This window comes from Pelodiscus sinensis, unplaced genomic scaffold (genome assembly GCF_049634645.1).
Source record: "Pelodiscus sinensis isolate JC-2024 unplaced genomic scaffold, ASM4963464v1 ctg37, whole genome shotgun sequence".
NCBI classification, from domain to species: domain Eukaryota; kingdom Metazoa; phylum Chordata; order Testudines; family Trionychidae; genus Pelodiscus; species Pelodiscus sinensis.
Genome location: NW_027465869.1, coordinates 690,879 through 707,843, shown reverse-complemented (window position 1 = coordinate 707,843; position 16,965 = coordinate 690,879). Strand labels below are relative to the sequence as shown.

The window sequence follows — 16,965 nt, the reverse complement described above, 5'->3', positions numbered from 1 at the left end:
GCCGGTAGCTCTCCATGGCTCCCTGCAGCAGCATCACGCTCCAGACTCTGCCCCATCTGTATTTGGCCTCATGGCAACTCTCTGGCTCCTTCTCCCCACGCTGCCCCGCAGCGATGTATCTGCCCCGCCCCCATCTGACACGTCACCTGCTCCGCCCGCCTCCTCCCGCCCACTTCACCTCAGCGCCTCCGAGTCCTCCTGCCCCGCCCCCCCGCGCGGCGCTGACCGGAAGGCGAACCAGGAGCGCGGCGAGTAACGGCCCCAACGGCTCCTTCAGAATTCGCGCCACAGAGTCAGACGCCCAGGCGGGCGGGGCAGGGAGCGGCGGGCGGGACGCACTGAAAACCCGGCCGGCGCATGGCAGAGGAAGGGGGGAGGGGTCGGACCGCGCGTGCGCAGCGGATCAGTGACTCCGCTCTGGGATCCGCGCCCGGGCTTAGCTCTGACCCGGAGCTGCCTGGCCCCGCCCCCGCTTCGAGCGATTGGGCGCCCGGGCCGGGCGGCAGCAGCGAATGCAGGGGGCGGGGCCGGCACCGCGTGTCACGACGCGGGGGGGTTCCGCACGTGCCGCGGAGCCGGAGCGGGGGCGCTGCTGCGAGTTCGGCCCGACGGGGCCTTTCCCCGGGGTGAGAGCGAGGCGGGGCCCAAAGCGGGTCACAGCCCGTGTCAGAAGGGGGCAGCTGGGGGGGGGCACAGAGCCCCCTGGGGCCCATGGGCCTGAGCTTGTGGGGCCCGAGGGGAGGGGAACACGAGGGCCTGGAGCAGGGTCTGTGGCCACTCTGGGTCCTGCCCTGGGGCGGGGGGGCCCTTATCACCCCCATTCTCCACCCCGCCTGGGGCAGTAGAACACCCTATGGGGGGGGGCAGCCCTGACTTAGCTGCTGGGAGACATTCGTACCCAAATGGGTCCTGGCTCTGATGATCATTAATGAGGGGGCGAGTCACGTGCCTCAGCAGCCCCCCAGTATGATTGGGTGCAAAAGGGAACCATTTGATTGTGAAACATGAGGGGTAAATGGGGGGGGATTAATCCCATTGCCCCTTCAGGGTCCCTCCCCAGTCCCAGCTCGCTGTACGGGGCACAGTCCTTCAGCTTTTGCCTACACCTATAAACGGGAGCAGCGACATGAGCTTTTGTGGCACAGCCCACTGCCTCAGACGGCAAACACGGAGCAGTGGGCGGTGCCCATGAAAACTTGTTGGTTTTTAAGCTTCTTTTAGTTACAGACTAACACGGCTCCCCCAGAGACTTTTAAACAAGCAAGGTTCTGTGTGTCTGTAACTGCCTGGGAGTTTTCTTGGGTAGCTTGGTGCATTTCTGGGGGCTGACTTCTGTGGTGTTTTTTTCTTTCTTCATTTCTGTCCAGCAAGTGTGATTGGCTCCCAGTTGTGCATCTTGCTTAGAGGGGGGAAAAAAAACCAAAAAACAAACAGCTGGAACAGGCTACGCTGCTTCCTCCATTTGATCGGGAAACAAAACCAACCCTCAGGGACAGGTTGCAGAGAGGCCATGGCTGCCAGGGACCTGGCCAGGAGCTTCCAGGATGAGGCGACGTGTCCCATGTGCCTGGAATTTTTCACAGATCCGGTGTCTATTGAGTGTGGGCACAACTACTGCAGGGCCTGCCTCAGCCAGTGCTGGGGGGAGTCGGAGCCCAAGTTCTCCTGCCCCCAGTGCAGAGAGACCATCCTGCAGAGACACCTGCGGCCCAACGACCAGCTGGGGAACCTGGTGGAGCTGGTGAAACGCCTGCGGCTCCCGGTGGGGCCAGCGCCCGAGGGGCAGCCAGGGTGCGAGAGACACCAGGAGTCCCTGAAGCTCTTCTGCCAGGAGGATCAAGTCCCCATCTGTGTGGTGTGCGACAGGTCCCGGGAGCACCGCGCACACACGGTGGTGCCTATCGAGGAGGCTGCCCAGGAGTACAAGGTAGGGACCAGGCTCTGCAGGGCAGGTCCTGGGGCTTGGTTCACACTGTGGTGTTAGGGCGACATGGGCAGCTCACGTCAACCTAATTATGTCAAGTGCTTATGTTACAGCCAGGGCTGTCCCCAAGGGGGTATAGGATCTAGGGCAAGCCCCCCTCCCCTCCTGGATGGGATCTAGGGCAACCTCCCTTACCCCCCAGCTGCCCCCTACCTCTGCTTCACCCCTCCCCCATCCCAATTCCTGCTCCACCCCATTGTACCCTGACATGAACCAGGTGTCACTGGGTAGCCTGATGTGGGGCAACTGGGGGCCAACCCCTACTTTCCCGCACTTGGTGTGGTGGTGGGATCTGAAGTGGCCCAGCAGCCTGCTCTGCCCCGCCGCCCTTCTCCATGGTACGGGGAAGTGAAGTAACCTGGACCCGGGTCGCTCTGCTACCACAGCGAAGCTGGGCACCACCATCTGGAAGACAATGGTGCAGTAGAGTTGGAGCATGGACTTCCTCGGCATCCTGGCTGGAGCAGCCTCTGTTCCCGGCGGGCCCAGGAGCGCAGGGGCTGGAGCCAGCAGTGAAGTCCCGTGTAGTCCGGTTAACTGGCGAAGCGTTAGGTTAACTGGATGTTTGACGGGTTAGCAGGGATTTTGCAGCCCTCGCTCGGCACGGTGCTGCGCTGTGTGAATGAATCACAGGCTGCTCAAGGGGGCGAGAACGCTGGGTTACCTCTGCCCAGGAGCAGTTACAATTACAGGTCTTTGCTCCCCCAGACCCAGGGGGCTTTTGCTGTGAGGGAGGCCCCCTGGGAGCCTGGGCACACACAGGAGAGCAGAGTGGGGAGCTGGGGCTGGGTCCGGGGCACGGTGCAGTGAGGTTCCTGCCCCAGCTCCTCTCACCCTCTAGCTGAAGGGATCATTCAGAGGCTCCCCAGCCATTTCCCTTCTGGCCCATGCGTAGGGACGTGACACCTGCGCTAACATACCAGGGCGGAGTTGCCCTGAGTGGCTGCAGTAGGCAGAGCCCCTGCTCGGAGCCAGGCATCTCTGCTCCCAGGGTGCCTTTGGGGCTAGCAGAGCTGAGTGGCTGCCTCCTTCCAGGCCAGGTCCCTCGTGTGTGTACGGCCAGTGTGTACGGCGCTCGCCGCCTGCCAGACAAGCAGATAACGGCTGTTTGTTGCCCTGGATGCCCTGCAGGAGAAACTCCAGGGAGCCCTGGGCCTGCTCAGGGAGCAGCTGGAAGAATCCCTGGTGCTGAGAAGTGAAGAGGAGAAAAAAACCGCAGAGTGGCAGGTGGGTGCCTGGGTTAATCTCTCTGGCTATCCTTCAGGCTTCTTTTAGAAGAACCTTTTTTTGAAAGAGACCTTCCAAGAAATCATCTTCTGAAAGAGATCGCCTGCAAACAAAAGCACATCGAAAAAGCGATCTGCTTTTTCAAAAGAGAATGTCCAGACTGAATGGATGTTCTCTCGTGTGTCAGCTGTGATTGCTATGGACGGAGTGGCCACCAGGGCTTTTTCCTCTTTCCTCTTCTTCTGAAAGAACGCCCTCTTCCCCGTCCACACATGCCTTTTTCTGAAAGCTCTTTTGCAAAAAGGCTTCTTCCTCATAGAATGAGGATTACCAGTGCTGGGAAAAACCCCTCCGTTCATTCGATTTAATTTAGAAAGACTGCGATTGCAGCGTGGATGTAACTGGAGTTTTTTTTCGGAAAAATGGCCGTTTTTAAAAAAAAAATCTCTCTGCAGCATAGACATAATCTCTGAGCCCTTTCCCCGGCAGCGCTCCCAGGCATGAAGTAGCTGAAAGCTCCAGGATGAGGCTATAAACCTGCTCTGGTAAATCAAAACTAGCTGGGGTATGTCTGCACATGGTGCACTTGGCACCCCCCTGCAGCTGGGAAACCCCCTGAGTGAGCAGAGCTGGGGGCAGGTCAGAGTAAACCCAGGCAGAGCTCGGCCACTTCACAGCCTCTGCTGCCACATGGCCATCTCATCCCGGTCACCTTCTGCTGCTCCTGTTACTGTCCCAATGAGACATACAGAGGCAATAAGACAGAGAATGCCTTATGGCCTTTGTATAAAACCATGGGACGCCCACAGCTTGAATTCTGCATGCAGATGTGGTCGCCTTATCTCAAAGAAGATCTCTTGGCACTGGAAGAGGTTCAGAAAAGGGGCAACAAAAACGATGAGGGGTTTGAAACAGGTCCTGTATCGAGTGATGAAAAAGACGGACTTTTGAGCTTAGAAAAGAGGACACTAAGGTGGGATATGATAGAGGTCTATAAAATCATGAGTGATGTGGAGAAAGTGAGTAAGGAATAGTTATTTACTTGTTCCCATAACGTAGGAACTTGGTGTCACCAAATAAATGAATAGGTAGCAGGTTTAAAACAAACAAAAGGAAATTTTTCTTCATGCAGCACACAGTTAACCTGTGGAACTCCTTGCCAGAGGATGCTGTGAAGAGCAGGACTTTAATAGAGTATAAAAAAGAACTAGATCGATTTATGGAGGTTAGGTCCATCAATGGCTGTTAGTCAGGATGGGTAGGAATGGTGTGTCTAGCCTCTGTCATAGCTGGGAATGGGTGACGAGAGGGATCACTGTTCTGTTGACTCCCTCTGGGGCACTTGGCATTGGCCCCTGTCAGCAGAGAGGACCCTGGGCTAGTTGGAATTTAGGTCTGGCCCAGCCTGGTTGTTCTTATGTCCTGGGCTTGTCTGTAGCTGGGAGATGAACCCAGGGGACAACACGTCCGTTCTGGTTCCCCTGCCTGTTACAGTGAGCTCCTCGCTGAGAGTGTAGGGTGTAGGCACATGGGCATGGGGCACATGGTCAGGCTGGGTGAGGCCAAAGCCAGCCCTGGCAATGCTGCGAGGGCCCAACGCCCATGTGAGCCCCAGGATGGCACCCACGGGGCTGTTGGCACCAGCCCTCAATGCTGAACATGCAGCCCTGGGAGCAGGTTGTCAAGAATGAGCATCGCCAACACCCTGCTGTGACAGGACCCCGGGGGGCAGAGGGGAGAGTGTCCAGCCCTGTGCGCCCCCCCCCCCGGTACATCTTTCCTTTCCCTCGATTTCTTCCCTCCCCCCTGTGCCCATCCCATGTCGCCTGCTCTAACAGTCTGCAGCTTTACCTAGCACCCTGGGCAACCCCACCATGGGACTGGCCCTGTTCACTCTGAGCTAAAACCAGCCCTTTATGGTACATTTCCCAGACTTCACACTGACCTCACAGTCCCTGCTTCACGGGCAGAGGCCCCGTCTAACTCGGCGCTGGCCTGTGGGTTCCTCTCTCCTTTCCTTTCTCCAGAGGGAGGTGCAGGCAAGGCGAGAGATGATTGCGGGTGAATTTAACAAGCTGCACACGCTGCTGAGGGAGGAGGAGCGGGAGACTCTGCAGAGGCTCCAGGAAAATGTCACCAAACTCTCCCAGCAAAGCTCCTCTCTGCAGCAGCTGATCGCAGAGATGGAGGGGAAGTGTCAGCAGCTGGTTGCTGAGCTGCTAAAGGTGAGACAGCGTCAAAACTCTGCCTCCAGCCAGAATTTCAGCTCGGATCCATGGGCCTGGATCCCAAGAGTTAGAGCAGGGGTGGGCAAAAGCGCCTCTGCGAGCTGGATTCAGCCTGCCAAATGGGTTGATCTGGCCCGCGGAGACTCTGCCGCTCCCCCAACCCCAGGCCATTTAGAGCCATGGGGTAAGGGGAGTGTGCAAAGTTTCCTCCGCCCTGCGACAAGCACATGGCACTTCAAAGTGCCGTATGCTCGCTCAGGGTGGGGGCAGGATGAAGGAAGCTTTGCGCAGCTCCCCCGCCCCCTGGCCCTGACTGGCCTGGGGGCAGGGACGCATGCGAAGCCTCCTCCTGCCCTGCAAGGAGCATGTGGCACTTTGAAGTGCTGTGTGCTCCTTGCAGGGCAGGGGTGGAGCAGGAGGAGGCTTCACATCCCCCCTTCGGCCCCCATGCCAATCAGGGCCTGGGGGTGGGGGCGTGTGTGAAGCCTCTTCTCGCCCTGGCATGGGTGCCTAGTGGGAAGGGGAGGCAAAGGGTCTCACCCACCCCCAGACCAATTATGATCTGTGGGTGGGAAGCCCAGAAGCATCATTTCCCGGCCCTGCCCTTCCAGTTTAGGCCCCGTCCCTTCTGGGGCAGCCTGGGGACACTTCAAATATTTTTGAAGTGGGCCCCGGCCAAAAATTATTACCCACCCCGGACTTAGAGTAAACTTGTTCTGCGGGCTCCTGACCAACCGTGTCGGGCCAAGGGCTCCTTCAGTTCCAGATGGTGCTGTTTGGGTGGGAGGGGAATTGTGGAGGTCCAGGGGCGCCCTGCGAGATTAAATGTTTGATGCAAAAATGATACTGGGCTAAGCCCATCCCTGCTGTGACTCCAGAGCATTGGCCTCAACCAGTCGCTAAACACGGATATGGGGGCGGAGTCCCTAGGAGGAAGAACCATTTAACTAAATTCCCGTCCGACCTACAAACAATGAATCGAGTGTAAATGCAAAACGACGCAGGAGGTTTTGCCGCAGAACAGTGAAGCCTGGGAGGGTGAATCCATTCTCTAGATGAAAGGCTGCTGCCTGGCTGGGGAATTGCTTCGGCATATGCCCCCGGTGTTCACACAAAGCATCGATTCTCTTTCTCCTTTCAGGACGTGAAAAGCACGTTGAGCAGGTGCATGTCCCGTTTTCACTGCCCTCGTATTCCTGGTGGGGGCCCTGTGGCGATGCCAGTTCAGGGCAGCTGCTGATGTTGGGACGTTTGCTTCCTAGGAGTGAAAACATGAAACTCCAGGAACCCGAAGCCGTTTGCACCGACCTGCAGTGCAGGTATAAAATTTGTCTTGATATGAGGGAAGCTCTAAACAGATTTGCAGGTGAGTGGAGCCCCTGGGACATCGAGCTGTTTGGTGCCGGGGTATCTGGGCAGAGCCTGGGGCCCCAGGACACACGTGGACCCAGCTGGGAGCTGTGCAGTAGCTGGAGGCTGATGGGCTCAGTGCTGGGGAGTTTGCCTGCTGCTCCCACCCACCTGCTGGCACTTGCCAGAGATCTGACCTGGCCCCATCACCCTGACCCTCCCTGACCGGGTCAATGGGGCCACTGAGCAGGTGTTGGGAGGCCTGGCCTGGGCCCATGTGCTGGGGGCTGCCCAGACGGGTCATGGGGGCATGTCTGTGTCTCTCTCCAGGCGCATGGGAGGCTCTGCCCGGATGTGTAGCCGAACCTGCCGTGTCTGCAGAGCCTGGTGTGAGGGTCTCCAGGTTGTCTGCCCCAGGTCTGGGTGGAGGGAGCCAGGGGGAGGCTGGAGCATTCGCTAGCTGGGGACACCTGCACCCCTGGGGCTCTGGGCGGGGCTCTGTGGCCAGTGCCGGTGCTGGGAGACGCCGGGGAAGTGGCAGAGGGTCTGTGCCACTCGCAGGGCCCAGGGGACACGTCGCTCTGGGCAGAGAGTTCAGGCTGGAGCCGAGTCTCCACTGGCAGCCGGGTCTGTGGGCTGAGATCAGGGCTGGGGGGATTTTCCTGGCCAGGGCACATTTCACAGCCGCTCTGGAGTGTCCCAGCTGGTGCCCTGAGCCCAGCCTGCCCATCACCACGCGGGGTTGGGGACAGTCCCTCCCTGCTGGTCACTGGGGCCTGGGCACCTCAGCTGCTCAGGCAGGTTTGCAGAGGGGCTGGGCAATCAGGTGCTAATAGTTTATTGGCAGAACAATTCGATTTGGGGTCCAGTGAAACTGCTCCCGGCCCCAGGCTGAGTTTGCTGGCGAGTGTCCATGGACAGAGCCAGGTGCCGCCGCTTCCCTTCCAGCCTGTAGCCCAGGGGCGGGGACCCAGCTGGGAGCCCCAGGTCCCATCCCTGTGTGGGGCAGGGCAGGGATGGGAATGTGGGTCCCCCCTCAGGTGGGGGCTGGAACCGCTGGGCTCCGGGGGTCTGACGTGGAGTCCCTCAGTCTCTGCTACTGCAGATGCTCCCCGGGTCTAAACACGGCCCTGGGCAGAGCGTGGGGGTGAGACTGGCTCTGCAGCACAGTGGGGCAGCCCCGCCTGGGAACCCAGAGTCCAGCCCTCAGCCCCAGTGACCTGCAGTTACTGACCCATAACTCAGTGAGGGGAGGGGCACGGCCCCGGCACAGCAGTGTCTGAGGCCGTGGGAGCCGGGTTCCCTAGTGCAGCCACCTGGGTGTGAACTGGGACTGGCCCCTGTGCAGATTCTCCCAGGTGGAGGGGGCAGGAAGTGGGGAATTGCCTCTCCCCTTCCCACTGCCCTCATTGGCAACAGCCCATTGGTTTGCAATTGCACCCCCCTCCCATCCTCCACTGCCCTGCCACTCCTAGCAGCCCTGGGGGAGGGGCTGGGCCGGAGAAGTGGAGACCTGTCCTTCCCCTCCCCTTCCCTTCCTATGTCTCTCCTTACGCTCCATCCCTTGATCGCCCTGACACCTGCCCTTCCCCTTCCCCTCCCCACATCCTCCTGGTGCCTCCCCCATCCCTCACTGCCCTCCCAACGCCTGACCCCCCACCTCCTTCTCTGCACCCACCCCCTCACCGCCCTCTGCCCCGGTTCTCCTCATGCCCCTCTGCACCCTCACATGTGACTTGCATCATGTCCCCCCCTTTTCACCCGGTCTGACCCTCCCTTCCCCCTTCTGTCCCCTGGCACCTCCCCCTCCCCCGCCCTCTGCTGCCGTCCCTTCCCTTGTCCCCTTCAACCTCCAGTAGCTGCTTCACACCTGGCCCCTTGTTGGCCCTGGTGCCTGTCCCACTCCAGGCTGCACCCCTGTGCGCCTCCTCCTGCCCCTTGTGCCCGCTAGTCCCTGGCATCTGCCCCACCTAGGCCTCATCATGAGCCCTTCCCTCACCACCACCACCACCACCACCACCCCGCCTGCCCCTTGCCTCTCACTCCCTCCCCCTTCCACCTTCCCCTTAGTTCTGCCCCTCCCCTCCCCTCCCCTCCCCTCTGCCTCCCCTCTGCCTCCCGACACCTGCACCCCTCCTCCGCAAACCACTGGTGCCAGCCCCTTTGTGCTCCCCGCCCCTGGGCCCACCTCTCCCCGCTGCTTGCCCCATGTAAGTCCCTGCCCTTGGCCCCTTTTGAGCCCCTGATGTTTGCCCCTTCCCCTCCCTCCTCCTCTAGCCCATTGGCGCCCTACACTCCCCTCTGGATCCTGCCCCTCCCCTCCCCTTCTCCTAACCTCTGGGTCCTGCCCCTCCACTCACCTTTCCTCTGCCCCCCTTGAGCTCTCCCTTCTCCACACACAACTCTCTGCCCCCCTGTGCTCCCCTGTTCACTTGTCCCCACTCTGCCTCCTGGTGCCTGCCCCTCTGCTCTCTGCCCTGCTTGCCTCTGACCCTCTGCTCAGCCCTTCCCCCGGGACTGCTCCTTCCCTTGCCCAACTCAGTTCTCCTGGCACCCGCCCTGCATGCCCTCCCCCCTTGATAACCTCCTCTCCTTGCTGCCCTTTTGCCCTCTGGGGTCTGCCTCCCATCCCCCTCAAATCTCTCTTTCCCCTTGTCACCTGCACCATTCCCCACCCCCTCCTTGCCCCTGGGGCCACATGAGGCCTGGAGAATGTGGGCAGATGTGGAGAACGTGAGTCAGGAAGTGTCATTTCCCCTTCACCGCACACAGGAGCCAGGGGCACCCAGTGACGTGACCAGGCAGCGAGACTGACCCACACAAAGGCAGCGTTTCCTCAGGCAGCGCAGTCGGCCGGTGGGTCTCTGCTGGGGGTGGGGTGAAGGCCACAATTACAACACGGCTCAGAAAGGGCAAGATCCGTTCACGGAGGGTTGCTCCGTCACTGGCTCTGAGCCAGGATGGGCAGGGATGCGCCAGCCTGCTCTGTGTGCTGGACGCTGGGAGTGGGCGACAGGGCAGGGATCACTAGACGATTCCCTCCTCTGCTCATTCCCTCTGGCTGCTCCAGGCGCTGCAGTGGCAGGAGGCAGGACACTGGGCAGAGGGACCAGAGGTCTGACCCAATATGGCTGATTTTGCATAAATATTCATTATAATAACAACACAGAAACTCCCCCAGCTACTGGCCTGTCGCACTAGCGATGTCGTGACACAATGACCTTGGCAATTAATGGATTTGAAAAGTGTTGGCCTCCTAGGAAACATTTTTCTACCAGGTTCCCAGGCACAAAGCAGGCGCTAGAGTGAAGTCACTGACACAGTCCCACAGACCCATGTTCTGGCTGCTGCTGTTTCTGCGCCACCGTTCCTCTACTGCTCCGTCCCCAATGGCCCGGCCCCGGCACCTTCTGCTGCTCCCCTCCCCGTGCCATCGGCCTGTCCCTCCAGGTCCCACCAGCTCTGAGCGATGGCAGCTCTGAGTGGGGAACCTTGCAGCTAGAGCAGGCTGGGCTGCGCTCCCCGCCCAGCCCCGCACACTGTCCCCAGCAGGGCTTAGCCGTCACTGAACCAAGCCAAAGGCTCCGTCTGGCCCAGGCAGCTCTGTGTGCACGGGAGAGAGGGTCCCCCCTGGGCCACTCACCAGCACCTGGCAGCCCCAGCCCTGCTCCCCAGTGCAGGGCATGTGGGGTGGCCAGAGCTTAACGTGTCACTGGAGAGGGGCCGGGCACCAGCACTTTTGTTATTTTCCCAACTGATGGGCTGAGCCCAGAGGTGCCAGAGGGGGGCCAATTGATTCTGTATCTTAAAAAACCCCTCAAAAAGCGACGAGTGGTCCTATAGCACCTGAGCAACCAACAACAAATCTAGTCATCTCTCTGTTAGTCTGGAGGGCGCTGCAGGAATTTGTGAGCCCAGAGGTGCCAGGGTGGGAACGGACGATCCCAGAGGGGCCGGAGCTGAGCCCTGGGCAAGCCCTAGCACAGATTTGGTGCTGAGGGTCCCCTCACCCAGGCAGGCCCAGCCCAGCTCTGCTGCTGCCCGTCACTCAGACACTAAAAGGGTCCCAACATTTCCTGACCCCACATGGCACCTCAGTGGTTTGTGCCCAGCCCCAGGCAGAACGGATCCCGGGCAGCCCAGCTCTGTGGGCCGGGCCCCAGGCAGGGCAGGCGTGTCCCTGGCAATACAGGCTGGGCCTGGCATCATCCCAACCTGGCTCCTCACGAGCTGCTGGGGGGGGGCCTCCCTCAGACCCTGTTTACACACTAGTGGGTTGGCCAGGGCAGCTGGACCAGCCCCACCGGCACAGACAGCTGCCAGGAGCGTTCGTCCGGGCCCTGCTGTCACACCCGCCCTGAGCTCTCGGGAGAGTCAGGAGCTGCACAGCGGATTAGCGTTCACATGGCCACAGCCTGTGTGTGTCCTGGGTGCACCTCAGTGCACGTTATAAAATGTATTCCGCACACGGCTAGGAACAGTTGGAGGGAGCACTGGTGCACACCCCCTCTGGGGGTCCTAGGGAAATCCTGGCTGGAAGCTGCCCCTCCCTTCACCCCCCTCTGTCCTCATGGTGCCTGCTCCTCTTGCCCCCATTGCCCCCCTTCTGCCCCTCTCATCTGCCCCTCCCCTTCCCTCTCATGGCATCAACCTGTCCCCTCCCCCCAGCCCCACTGACACCTTCCCACCCCTCCCCCACTCCTCCTGCGCTTTCCCTTCACTGTCTCCCCCTTGACCCGTTAGCCCTGGTGCCTGCTCCTCCCCTGCCCCATTGCTGCCTGCTCCTCCTCTGCCCCCTGCCTTTAACCCCTCCCCTGGTACCTCTCTAACCCCCTGGCACCCACCCTTCCCACCCACTGAGAATAAAACCTTCCTTCCCCCCCATCTGCCCTGGTGCCTTCCCCATCCCTGTCCCCTGGCATTTGTCTCTCCCCTACCCTGCCCCTTGCTTCCCCTTTCTCCTCCTGCTCTGCCCCCCTCCCCTCAGCATAAGCTCCTTTCCTCTCCCCCCTCCTCTCACATTTCCAACACCTTCCCCTTAGTTCTCCCTGCCCCTCTCCCTCTGCCCCCCTGACCCTGCACCCCTCATCCCCCTCTAGCCCCTGGTACTACCCCCTCTGCTCCTTTGCCTTCCTGAGACCCCTCTCTGCCTTCACCTCCTTCCAACCCATTGGGGATCAAACCTTCCCTCTCCCCCCACCATCTGCCCTGGTGCCTTCCCCATCCCTGTCCTCTGGCATCTGTCTCTCCCCCACTCTGCCCCTTGGTGTCTTTCCCTTTCTCCTCCTGCCCTGCCCCCTCCCCTCAGCACAAGCCCCTTTCCTTTCCCCTCCCCACCCCACCCTGTACCTGCCCCCTCCCCTCTCACCCCTCCCACCTTCCCCTTAGTTCTCCCCTACCCCTGCCCTCTGCCCCCCATAACCTGGGCCCCTCATTCCCCTGTAACCCCTGGTGCCAGCTCCTCTGGTCACTGCTCCTCTGCCTCACTGAGGCCCCTCTCTGCCTCTGTCAAAATCACAGAACTGGCAGGGACCTCTAGAGTCAGCAAGTCCAGTCCCCGGCCCTCACGGCAGGACCAAGCACCATCCAGACCATCCCTGACAGGCGTCTGTCCAACCTGCTCTTCAATATCTCCAGGGATGGAGACTCCACAACCCCCCCAGGCAACTTATTCCAGTGTCTCACCCCCGACAGGCAGAAAGTTTTTCCTGATGTCCAACATCAACCTCCCTTGCTGCAGTTTAAGCCCCTTGCTGCTTGTCCTGTCCTCAGAGGCCAAGGAGAACAATTTCCCCCTCCTCGTGATACCCTTATAGGTTCTTGAAAACTGCTGCCAAGTCCCCTCTCGGTCTTCTCCTTTCCAAACTAAACAAGCCCAATTCCTTCAGCCTCCCCTCCTAGCTCATGGTCTCTAGGCCTTTCATCGTTCTTGTTGCTCTTCTCTGGACCCTCCAATTTCTCCACCTCTTTCCTGAAATGTGGGGCCCAGAACTGGACACAGAACTCCAGCTGAGGCCTGATCAGCGCAGAGCGGGGGATGACTCCTCATGTCTCGCTCACAGCGCTCCTGGGAATCTGCCTCCCTGGTGCCTGCTCTTCTCTTTGCCCGTCGGCCTGCCTGGGGTCTCCTCCCTGGGCCCCCCTTTGGGTCCTGTGGTGTAGGCCCCACCCCATCTCTGCCGCACTGGTGCCCACATCTCCTCCCCCCTCTGCCTCTCTAGGGCCTGCCCTTCCCCACACCCCTCTGTCTGCCCCTGTGCCCCTCTGCTCCCTTCCTCCCCCTCTGCCCCCTGGTGTCCACCCTTCCCTCTGCCCTCCTTGCATCTGCCCCTCCCCCCAGCCCTCCTGGGGACTGCCCCTTCCCTCACCCCTCTGTCCCCTTGTGCCTGCTCCTCTTGCCCCACGTTGGCCCTATGGTGGCTCCCTCCCCCTCTCTCCCATCATCTGCCCCTCCCCTTTCCTCTCCCAGCATTACCCTGCCCCTCCCCCCACTGACAGCTTGCCATCCCTGCCCTGCTCCTCCTGCCCTTTTCCCGCTCTGTGTCTCCTCACCGGCAGAGGGGCCCTGACTCCCTTCAGACAATAACCCCTCCCCCCCCCGCACAGCAATTAACGGGGGGACAGCTTAATTTCCCGCTGACCCCAGGGACCCACCCTCGGCCCTGACTCTGTGACTCTCTCCCCAGTGGACGTGACGCTGGATCCGGACACGGCAAATCCCTACCTCGTCCTGTCTGAGGGGCGGAAACGTGTGAGACACGGAAACAGGCGCCAGGCTCTGCCCAACAACCCCGAGAGATTTGATAAAGGCCCCAATGTGCTGGGTGCCGAGGGGTTCGCGGGTGGGCGGCGTTACTGGGAGGTGGGGGTGGGAGACAAGACAGGCTGGGACCTGGGGGTCTGCAGGGAATCTGTGAGCAGGAAGGGGACAGTCGCACTCACAACCAAACAAGGATACTGGGCCGTGTGGCTGAGGAGTGGGGATAAATACACAGTCTCCACCTCCCCCTCGACTCCCCTCCCCATGAGCACCAGGCCCAGCCGGGTGGGGGTTTTCCTGGACTACGAGGCGGGCGAGGTCTCGTTTTACAATGTGACTGACAGGTCCCATCTCTTCACCTTCACCTGCACCTTCTCCGGGATGCTCCGCCCTTTCTTCAGTCCCTGTGTCAACACTGGGGGTGCCAACGCGGGTCCCCTGACCATCTGCCCAGTGCCGGCCCAGTCCGGAGAGAATCTCAGTCCCTGACAGTGACCCCCCGGCACCGACTGGCCCCTCCCAGCGCTGTGGCTCTTCCTCCAGGGGAAGGGCTGGTCACTGCAGGTACCTGGACGTTTAGTACCAACCGGTCACTGCCCCTTTCCCTTTGCAACTGGAGCCTCCAGTGGGAAACCGGACACCTGGCAGCCCAGCCCAGGCCAGGTGAATGGGACCTTCTGGCTGGAAAGAACCCAGGCTGCCTTTTCCCTCTGCCCCGGGTTTGCTCCATCCCAGCACAGGGTGAAACTGGTACAAAACATGGCCAGACAGCGGGTGGGGTTTTCTCCCCTCACCTTGCCCCGTCCCCTGCCCCAGATGAGCGGGGAGGGGACTTTCACTCCTGGCAGAGTTTTCTACTTCTGTGAAATCTCAGTGTCAAATATGAAAGAAAAAGTGTCTTCTAATTTAGAAACTTGTTATTGTAACAAGGTGTCAGCACAAGAACCTTTTCTTTTACAGTTCACCAGCTTTTTATTAAAAATCTATTTTTAGAAATGCAATTTTTGACCTTTTTCTTCCCTTACAGCTATATCGATGTTTGACTTATTTACAGGGCATTGTGTGTATGTCAGCTGCAGCACTTCAAGCAATCCGAAACATATCTGCGAATGCAATTCATTATGGCATTGTTAGACTGTTCAGTGACAATGTCCATGTGTCATAACCAGTGCAGCCACACACATGTGCAGCTGCTCCCTCACTCTCTTGCCCTGACCAGCTCTCTCTCGAAAGCAGGGCTCATACACCCCATACTGCGCTGCACCTTTGAACATTCATAGGTGAAAAAAAACATAGAATGAATTAACCAATCTCATTAGATTCACGTGATTTTATAATATTCTTTGAATTTCTGGCTGCATTAACTCCTGCGATTTTCAACTGTCTAGCTACAGATCTCTGGTAATCAAGATATGGCCCCTCCCTGCCTGCTCTTGCATCAATTAACACCGCTCTGTCCTCAACCTGACATCCTGCCTTCCTCTCCATAGAAATCTCTGCTGCAACGTCGTCTTTAGTTTATTTTTCTATAGAAATATTCGCAGCCAGTGTGCATTGATTTCAGTGCAGTGTTGGGCTCTTCATGTCCTTGGTTATAAAGACACAACAAATGCAGTTTGGTAAAGAAATAGAGAAGGGATTCTTTTACCGAGTCACAACAAATTAGCTTAATTGTATTAAAGATGCTGGCACATAATGACTCCTAACATGGAGTGTGGTGAAGTTTGCTTTCTTCCCAGCCACAAATCAATGGAAAAGATCACAGTTTTGTTTGTCATACATTTAGGGGATGTCTGCACAGCAGCGTTATTTCAGAATAACTGACTTTATTTCGAAAGAACAACATGCGCATTGCAACAGCGAGCCGTTACTTCGAAGTAATGTCGAGCGGGGGGGCCGTGTCTCTTGTGGCGGTGGTTTGCTAGGCCAGTGTGGACACCCCGGGCGTTAAAGGGGTGGGATCCTATAATCTGTGCAATCATGGGCCAGGGTAGATGTGGCAGAGCTGGTTATTGCGAAGGCCACAAAGAGATTTACGTGTCCTCGGAACACGTGTCCTGCACTCGAAGGGATTCTCTACCCTGGCTGAGGGACAGCACTGAAAAGTGCCGGGCAGCGTTCCCTCTAAGGTGTGCACCTGCACAGCCGCGCACAAAAAATTCTCCACCCACCTCCTTCCCTCCTCCACAGAGGTGAGTGGCGCATGCTCTCGCGGGCGGGGGCTGCTGTGGCCCTCGTGGTGGGGGGTAGGGGGAAATGGAGGGCCTGGTCCAGAGACTGAGGTCTGCATTGAGGTCACATGGTGGCAACCTGCTCCGGCCATGTGGTGAGGGGCCAGGGCCCAGCTGGGGCTTGCTGGGGGGCTAGTGCCTGCTGCGTGGTGGGGAGGTTTGCTCTGGTGGGGAGCCAGGGGCTGCTGCATGGAGGTGTGGGGGGGTGCTGCTCCAGTGAGGAGCCAAGGGCTGCCGCATGGCGGGGGGCTGGGGCCTGCTCTGATGGGGGCCCAGGGCATACCACATGGTGGGGGTGGGAGGTGTTTCTCAGGCAGGGAGCCAGGACATGCTGCATGGTGAGGGGGCTACTCTGGGATGGGGCTGGGGAAACCAGGGTCTGCCACAGGGCGGGGGAGCTACTCAGGTGGGGAGCCAGGGCCTGGTGTGTGGTGAGGGCTACTCTGGGGGGCGGGGGAGCCAGAGCCTGCTGAGGCCACATAGTGAGGGGAAGGGGGGGGGGAGCCAGGGCCCACTCTGGCAGCCAGGGCCCTGGTCCAGTGGCTGGAGGCCTGTGCTGAGGCCACAGGTTTTGGGGCACAGGGCCGGCTTTAGGAAGTGCGGGGCCCAATTCGAATAGTTTTGGCAGGGCCCCACAACCCAGAATTTTTTGTAGAGCAAAAAAAAAGGACACAACCACACCCAAATATCACATCAGAAGTAGATGTGATCTAAATGTATATCAATATAGTTGAACATTTTCAAAAAAAAATGCCATCCTTTATGATGCAAAATTTTACACAAAATTAAATCAGTTGCCTTAAGTGTAGGTCAAATATTTTCAATTGCAAACTATCCAATCTTTTCCATAAAGTTTAAAGTTTGATTTTTAAAAAGTTACCGAGAGCGTTGCAGTTTTCTGTTACATTGATTTACTTTTTAAATAGCAAAAATGGAGTCTGTTAAGAAAGTGTCAGTTCTGTGGTCAAATTCCAGCCCTTAGTGATTTCAGCACCAATGATTTCACTAGGTAATATGGTACCTCACCGCCACTGCCTCCTTTGCACTGCCCTTTAACACATATTGCCTGCATGTAGAGTCCAAGGTCAGTCTACACAAGATTTTATCAATGATTTTTGCTCAAGCAATCACTGAGACAAGACAAGGACTCTCAATTGATTCTAGTCAGCTCTGCCTTTAAACACG

The 16,965-nt window shown here is 58.8% G+C and overlaps 3 protein-coding genes across 4 annotated transcripts in view; 2 read left to right on the top strand and 1 right to left on the bottom strand.

Annotated features, from left to right (window-relative positions):
* The window catches only part of LOC102457165 (uncharacterized), a 242,837-nt gene that overhangs the window by 82,606 nt on the left and 143,266 nt on the right, over positions 1-16,965 (top strand). The window lies entirely within an intron of this gene.
* Positions 1-16,965, bottom strand: part of LOC142824070 (uncharacterized) — a 408,405-nt gene that overhangs the window by 262,021 nt on the left and 129,419 nt on the right. The window lies entirely within an intron of this gene.
* On the top strand, positions 264-16,082 carry LOC102443409 (zinc finger protein RFP-like). Of its 2 annotated transcripts, XM_075915819.1 has the most exons (7): positions 264-626; positions 1,368-1,927; positions 3,116-3,211; positions 5,239-5,436; positions 6,581-6,603; positions 6,702-6,805; positions 13,476-16,081. In XM_075915819.1, exons 2-7 carry the CDS (start codon positions 1,511-1,513, stop codon positions 14,036-14,038), a joined length of 1,401 nt encoding a protein of 466 aa, XP_075771934.1. In that variant the 5' UTR covers positions 264-626; positions 1,368-1,510; the 3' UTR covers positions 14,039-16,081. The 2 variants fall into 2 exon arrangements, with proteins under 2 accessions (XP_075771934.1, XP_075771935.1); XM_075915820.1 differs by lacking the exons at positions 264-626; positions 3,116-3,211 and having other exon boundaries at positions 1,135-1,927; positions 13,476-16,082.